The sequence below is a fragment of the Humulus lupulus genome, chromosome 1, assembly GCF_963169125.1.
Source record: "Humulus lupulus chromosome 1, drHumLupu1.1, whole genome shotgun sequence".
In the NCBI taxonomy this organism is placed as follows: domain Eukaryota; kingdom Viridiplantae; phylum Streptophyta; class Magnoliopsida; order Rosales; family Cannabaceae; genus Humulus; species Humulus lupulus.
The window spans coordinates 23,759,842-23,768,393 of NC_084793.1; the positions used below are offsets into that span (position 1 = coordinate 23,759,842).

At 30.9% G+C, this 8,552-nt stretch overlaps 1 protein-coding gene across 1 annotated transcript; it reads right to left on the reverse strand.

Annotated features, from left to right (window-relative positions):
* Positions 1–5,988: 5,988 nt before the first annotated feature.
* Positions 5,989–8,093, reverse strand: LOC133789160 (uncharacterized). The gene is made up of 2 exons (XM_062226917.1): positions 7,198–8,093; positions 5,989–7,089 (listed from the first exon to the last, which is right to left on the reverse strand). Exons 1-2 carry the CDS (start codon positions 7,839–7,841, stop codon positions 6,369–6,371), a joined length of 1,365 nt encoding a protein of 454 aa, XP_062082901.1. The 5' UTR covers positions 7,842–8,093; the 3' UTR covers positions 5,989–6,368.
* Between the last annotated feature and the right edge of the window lie 459 nt (positions 8,094–8,552).

Sequence of the window (8,552 nt, forward strand, 5' to 3'; positions counted from 1 at the left end):
TTCCTAACAACTATCTGTATGTGAATAACAAAATAAACAATTCTAACAACATACAATAAGTTTTTATTGGGAAAACTTATACAAGATCTTAATTTGTCATGTTAATCTTATATTAAACAAATTAATATAAAACAACCTAGAACATGTTTCTACAATTGAATTTAAACAGAGATAATGATAAGAACACTTAGATTATACGCAACAGAATGTATTAGTCATTTCTTCAGTTTCTCTAACTCTTGAATCATTTCTGTCGCAAGGTATCACCAAGAAACTGAACCGATCTTCAAATTTCCTCACAGTCTCCCAAAGTATCCTTAGAATCACCTAGACTAGAGTGAGTAATTTTCAACACATGAGATAGATACAAAGAGAAGAAGAATAGAACAGAATATTAAGGCTTAGAAAATGATTTATGTTGTAGAGAGAATCTAAAACCTAAAGCATCAAGAATAGATATTCTGACCTTCTCAAAACAAGTGATTAAAAAATCTGATTTCAACTCTCACTTAGCATTATTTTTATAGAGTCAATTATGTCATTTATTTTAATTAAAAAAATCAATAAAATAATAGATAATATCAGCCATTAGGTTGAAATTCTCATGGGCTTTAGGCCCGTGAAATTTCTCATTTAATTATAAGTCCATTGGACTTAAAATCAATGTATGTATTATTTTCTATTGATTTAATTAATTAAATCATTTATCAAATTAATTATTTATAATTTGAACCTTGATTTAAACTTATTTATTAGTCTAGACATCCATTTGTATTAATTAATAAATCTGTCCTAAAATCTTTTTTCTTCTCTAAATTGTATAATTTTGTGAAATTATCCAAAATTGACCTAGTCAACTTTGATAATTATAATTGATAATTAAATCAATTAATTGAGACTATCTAGATGATTTTATCAATGGTACAGTAAGGACCATGGGCCTATGAAATTAAGCTCCAATAAGTTATCATAAATTTAACAAATAAATTTACTAACTTATTAATTCCTCATGACTCCACTAAAGACTCAGAATTGCACTCTTGAATTCATAGAACACTATATAACAAATATAGATATGTTATTAATTATCCATTGTTACAACCATAATTGTCACTCAATCCTCTATGAATGATCTACAATGAGATGAGACTAAAATATCATTTTACCTCTCATTGTATTTTATCATTAAAACATTTAGTTCCTTGTAAATGATATTTCAGTAAACTGAGATCTCTATCATTTAGCACCTTGAACCAAAATAAAAGGAAACCATCATTTTTACTGTTTCACCAGAAGCTATAGATGTTCATATCTATGATTAACACTCCCACTCAATTAAACTACCGAGTTCCCAATATGTAAGTATGAGCTAGTCCGTAGGTTAAGCTGGTAACGAACAAGTCAAAGAACACAAATAATACAATCAGTTAGAATACTAACCACTCGGAATTGAGATTGAATTAACATATGGTAAACTATATGATATGACTAAAATAGATAATAACGGTATGTTTACTTATCCTATCTACTGTCAATATCGGTCCAGTTCGATGTAACAAATACATCCAATTTTATCTACTTTGCTAATGTTCTGTAAAGAACATAACACTGCGATGTGTAAGTAGATCATATCGTAGAATGACAAGTCAGTGTAAATCCTGTGCACTGACTAATCTTAGGACTAACTTATATTGAACATATAATCATATTTATATTCCATTGAGATTACGTCACTATAAATACGATTAAATATATGCTCGGGGTTTAATAGATATTTATATTAAACAAATAATCATGAAAATAAACACATGTGAGCAAAGTAATTGACCAAGTCAAAAAATAATTTATATTCTTTTATTGATAATAAAATGAGATTACAAAGAAATTGAGTTTTAATTAGAGCATAAAACTCCAACAGTTTCTTCCTTATAGCTTTGCAGCACACAACCAAATTTTTCAGAACCTACTTCACTAAGACACATAAGTTCTCAGCCTTCCGTTATCATCGCAGCACATAATTTAATCTCAGAACATACTTCACTATGGATAAATATTTAAGTTATTCAAACTCCTCTAACATTTGTTTAATAATATTAAAAGTAGAAGTAGGAGAATATATGTATCTCTTGCAATTAATAATCCAAGCTAGCAAATTTACTTCACTTAGGAATCCACTTTGCTATTAAATCCACAACCTTTAAATTAATAATTAATAAATAATATATCACTAAATATCTAACAATCTATATTTTGTTCTTGTAATTTTAGAATTTAATTACCTCAAACTGTTTGCTTGAAATATAAATTTTGAGGCAAAAAACACCACAAAATCTCACTCCAACAAAACCATAACCTACAAAACAAATATCACTAAACATCTAACAATAACTTATTCTTGTAATTTTAGAAACTTAATTACCTCAAATGTGTGTTTGAAATAGAAAATTTGAGGCAAAAATTACCATAAAATCTAACTCCAACAAAACCTTAACCTACAAAATTAAAATTAATTAATAAATAAATGATTACAAAACAAATAAAAAAATTCCAATGAGTCACTAATTAACTTGAACAAAAATTGTGGTACATATAGAGTTTAGACTTATAAACTTTAACAACTAAGTTACTAAAAACTCAATAATCAACAAAAACATATAACTTTTCATATATCTCTAATTTTTAAAATTATTTAACAAATTTATTTTAACGTAACTATATATAATCAACCTAGCAAGAATATTAATAAAAAAATTAAAAAATATATATACAAATATACATAATTTTGGAATTAAATAATAATAAAAATTAAAAAAAATCATAAACATATATACTTGATTCAAATCTATACAATGTGATATGTAAAATTAAAATTAAAATTATTTTCTACATTGTCAACAAAGTTATTTTCTTAGAAGCCCACTCAAAATCTACTACTAATAAAAAAATGATAAAGAAAAATCTCACTAAATATCATTTTAACAATGATTTATACTTATAATTTTAAAAACTTACCTCAAATGTGTGTTTGAAAGAGAAATTTTGAGTCAAAATCTCAAGTTCCACCTTATATTCTTACTCCAAGAAAATCCTACAAATCCATTAAAAAAATGGAATTTACTCATTTGGTACCCTATGTTTTTGCAAAGTATCATTTTGGTACCCTCTGTTTTCAATAATGCTCATATGGTACCATATATTTTAAAATTATACATTTTTGATACCCTAGACTCAGATTTGATAGATAAAATTTTGTCAATATGATCAAACTATCATCAGTTATATGTAATTAAATAATTAAATTTAAATTTAGAACTTACATAATTGACAGCAGTTTGATTAAATTGGTAAAATTTTATTAATTAAATTTGAGTTTAGGGTACCAAATATGTACGATTTTAAAATACAGGGTACCATATGAGTATTATTGAAAACAGATGGTACCAAAATGATACTTTGCAAAAACACAGGATACCAAATTATTACCTACCCTTAAAAAAACTCATAATCATAAAAAACTAACACAAAATCATATATATATTTATATATCTTCTTAATGCTAAACCCATAATTTTTTTCAAGAAAAATTACCTCGAAAGCTTGAAAATGGAGTCAATCTCGTAACTTTGAAGCCCTAAAAATTGCCAGAATTTTTCCCCAAAACGTCTTTGTAATCACACAAGAGGAAGAAGAGAAGGGAGGCTCAGGGTATAGGCAGGGAGGACATCCAACGTCTTCCACTGGGAGACGTGCCGGGTGTCCAATGTCTCCTAATGAGAGACGTTGGAAGTCATGTACTTCTGACGTCTCCCATTGGGAGATGTTGGATCTTCTTCCTGAGCACGTGTTAGACCCTCATTTTTCAACATCTTCCCACTATTTTAATGACTTACAATTTTAGTCAGCAATAAAAAATTTCAATGTCTTTCAACATAAGACATTAAAAACACCTCTTAATTTTTAATGTCTTACACCATTGGTGTAAGACATTATAGAGAGTCATTAAAAGTGGAATTTATTATAGTGGTATGTGCATTTTTTGGGACAAATATCATTTCTCTACTTAATAACTTACTCATTCATATTATTGAATAATAAATGAGTTACATGTAGTTACTCATAGTCATGAGAGGAGAACAACCATCTCTTGTGAAAGAAGCATTGAAAAAGATTAAAAGAAAAAAGCATATGAATTTTGTTTGTTTTTCAATGTAATCAATTTTTTTGTAGTACAAGGAGAATAAATAAAGATTTATTCATTTGCTTCAAAAAATCTTAGGCATCAGTTATTTCAATTTTGCTTTATACGATGAGGATTCTATATTACATTAAAATATAAGTGAAGATATAGAGAGTGAGTGATAAGTTAAAAATGTTGCATAGATTTTAAAAAAAAAAAAAATATATAGATAGTTTGTGTGATTCCAACACTTTATGATTTCTTGCATACTAATTTGACTATATTTGAATAGTGACCATCACAATTATTGGTATGGTATTAACAATAATAATATTAGTTCAAATGTGTAAAAGTTTCATCTCGATCCTTGTTATTGGAAAGTAGTAGATCTCACTCCCCCAACAAATCATCTTATCTCAAATAAAAAATTGTCCACTACTAACAACAAGCCATCATAAGAGAAGAGTAAAAATATGCTCACATTTTAATCTTAATTTATTTTATATTTATAAATTAGTTCTAAAATAAAATTTCTCCTATATTGTAAAATACTCATACTTTTTTTTTTACTTTAGAGTAAAATACTCTACTTCCCATGCATTCATATTATCTTTAAAATCAACAGTACATTGTCATTTAAATAAAGAGTAAATACTTATTTGATTTTTTTTTGTGTTTTATCGAAATATATTTGATATATTTATATTTTTAATAATATTTATTGATACTTTTTAATTTGAAATCGTACATATTTAGTATCTTGGACTTAAATTTTTTAAATAAAATTTTATCAACCAAACTGTCTCTATTTATATAAGTTTTAAATTCAAATTTAATTATTTAATTATATATAATTGATAAAAATTTAATCATATTAATAAAATTTTATTATTTAAATTTGAGTAAAAAATATTAAATAAAAATATATAATTTTAAATTATAAAATATCATATAAATATTATTGAAATAACAGAATAAGAAATATGTAAATTAAAATACTAAATAATTATATTCTCTTAAATAATAATAAAAAATCCAACACAACCCGTGTAAGTTTTGATTTCGTGAATATATTTTGTCTTGAAAGTTCTTTGGTAGGGCCTTCAAAAAGAGTTTCATCGTAGGGTTTTTTTTGTGTTCTTAATCTTTGAACAGTTTTCGGCGCGATTTTTTTTATGACCGTGTATATTGTAGTTATTTAGAGCATCCTGCAAATCTTCAGAAAATTCTGAATAATTTACAGTGCCGAAAACTAAGTTCAAAAATGCTATTTTCCACGCGCATAAAAAAATTAGTCACGCGTGCAATAATCTGTTTTCGGCACTGTAAATTATTCGGAATTTTCTGAAAATTTGCAGGATGCTCTAAATAACTACAATATACATGGTCATAAAAAAAAATTGCGCCGAAAACTATTCATGAGTTGAGAACACAAAAGAGCCCTAACCCTACGGTAGAGCTCTTTTTGAAAGTCCTACCATTAAATTATCCTAAGAGTAATGATATGTGCACCCAAAATATGCACTCAAATATTATACACTGCTTTTTAAAACAGTAGTCCCAGTTTTAATAAATGTGATTGACTAGACTAAACTAGCACATCACTATATGCAATATTTGTGTACATATTTTAGGTGCAAATATCATTACTCTTATCCTAAAGTGTAAACGCTGTATTTTGGTTGCCATAAAAAAAAGAGGATTATTAAAATAATAAATAAATAAATATATAGATATTTCTGACATCCCAGTCATCATGTCATTTTTTAAAATACAAATTGCCTGACTATGCCAACTAATAACCAGCTGGATTCTACAAATAAGTGGTGACACGTCATCGATTGCATTGATTATTTCAGAATAATTACACCATAGGATTCTCAGCTTTTAGCTTCCCAACAAATCTCAGCAAAGAATAAATATCACCCAAAAAAATTGATAATTCAATTATAAAAATGATATTTACATACAAATACAAAAAATCGTAGGAGAAAAAAAAATTTAATTCCTACTAATTCGGATTCCTCACTGTACAATGCGCTCTTTAATAGAAAAATTAAAAAATAAAAATAATACAGCTAAAAATTTGCTGTCAGTCATATCACCAAAAAAAAAAGAAAATAATTCCAAATGCCTAAAAAAATTTTCATTCTAAAAAACGACAATCCAAACTATCAAACGACACTCTTTGCTACTGCCTTAGTTGAGTTAGTTCCTTTGGGAGTTTCTTCGAAAACAACCGGCAAGCATCCATGCTCAAATCCATGGCTGCAGCGACCGCCACGAACGCCGCCGCGTCCTCCGTGCACGTCACGTGCTGCACACCCACCTCCACCTCTGGCCTGCTCCGTTTACCCAAACCCTCTACCGTAGACGACATCACAAACCCTCTGTACGACATTTGACAAGGAAGAGCGAACCCGAAATCAGATCCGGATCCGGAGCCCGATCTTGACCCAGGTCTGGAATCAGACCCGAAATCGCAGCTGCTGTTCGGGCTGTTCGCCGGAGAGATACTCGAGGTAACGTCGATGGTGAACTTTCCTCCGGAGTTAGCGTTCACGGTGGAGCTGGCGAGCGTAGCGGCGGGTGTAGATGTTTCGCTAAGGAGCTCGAACTTGTACCCGACCGAGTCTGAGCCACAGCGTTCGCGCCACGCCTCGAGTCGGCCCCATGGCTTCCACGTCCCCTCGCCGGGACGGAGAATCAACCATGCGCCGGGATTGGATCGACTGACCCGGTCTGAACCGGGAGAAGCCACGAAAGGTGTGACCATTGATGCGACCGCCACTGGCGAACCGGAGAGGTCGTGGATGGTAATGGACCATCCTTTACGCTCCTTCGAGTAGTTGTCATTGTGGGTCTTCAGAGATGGAAACCAACTCCTTGAAGTGCTTGGTTCAGACATTGAACTGTAACAAAATAAGAAGAAATGTTAGTAATGAACGAGTTTTCTTTTACTTTTAAAAATTTGAAGAACTAATTCAAAAAAAAAAAAAAGAAAGAAAAAGGAAACCAACCTGTTTTTCAAATCACTAGAGCTTCTGAACCCGAATTTGCAAGTGAAAACGGGTTGTTTAACATTCCCTTGAACCTGAAAAACTTGTGGACTACACTCTGGCTCTCCATCGAACTGGAAAACAAATCTCGGGTCGGGTTCGGCACGAACACACAAATGCAACTGCGACGAAGACCCTTTCTTAGTATTGTTGTTATCTCCCATAGACACCCAACCATTCTGAAAAAAGAAAGGTCTTGATTCAGCCTTCTTTAGATCCAACGGTACAGAGACTTTCCCAACAAGCTTGGCAGCGTTGAACCCACAGGTATTTCCTCTCCGACCAGTATATACCGAAATCTTCAACACAAGAGGCTTCCCTGTAAAACTCTCGATGTGGGCCTTGTTCAAATTGAAAGAAGCGGCTAAAGATTGAGAACTGGTATCTGGGGTTGGAGCACTACTACTACTACTACAGCTACTAGTTCTATTAGCTTGTGGGACTAAAGGGATAGTAACGAACTGTACGGGGAAGTTCTTGAGTTTGAGCTTACAGAAGCACGGCGACGTTGAGGGATGGACCCCGGAGAAGGACGGCTTCAAAGCCACCGGAAACTTTATCGACAAGTCACCGATGAGGATCCGGATAAAGGGGCACGGATCCATTGGATTAGAGTTAAAGGGGGTGAATTTTCGCGGGGTTTTGGGTTGGATTTGAATTGGTTTCTCCTTTCAAGAGAGAAACATTTGATGTAAGTACAAACCAGGGAAGGTGTGGACTGAAAAAAAAAAAGAGGTCTGAGAATGAAAGTTATACAGAGGGAGTTATTATGCCCATGGAGAACGAAGAAGATGATGAAACCAAGGGCGCTACAGCCTGTATTACAGCTGGGTCAATTCAGATTTGGGCTATGTTTCTATGGGTCCGCATCCAGTTGTCTATATAAGAGCTCGCTTTCCTTTTTTTTTATTTAACTATATTTCCTTTTTTATGTTATTTACTTTGACTAATGAAGCCAAATTAGGAAAAGTAAATACATAAATATAAAACCGACCTTCCCTTAGTGGATTTGATTTTTTTTTTTGAGATTATATTGAGATTAGAAAAAGATAGAAAAGGGAATATGTTAGTGAATAAGGTAACTATTATCCGTCCAATCACTTTTTTTTTACGTTGTTATCTAGAACTAATTTTAATTATGATATATATAATGATTCATGAATTTGTCGTGAATGGTACACGAAATTTGATTTTATTTATTTATTGGTACCAATTAAAGAAAGTAAGAATAAGTCAGTTAATTTATACAATTGCAATGAATTTGGTCATAGCTTCTCTCTTGTATGTAGTCAAGTCACGACATTGAATACCTACGT

Bases quoted from the DNA above. Each gene is read 5' to 3' on its own strand.
- LOC133789160 (XM_062226917.1), bottom strand. From the start codon at position 7,841: ATGGATCCGTGCCCCTTTATCCGGATCCTCATCGGTGACTTGTCGATA. The intron at 7,090-7,197 runs GTTGGTTTCCTT...ATTTTGTTACAG, and splicing joins TCTAGTGATTTGAAAAACAG to TTCAATGTCTGAACCAAGCA.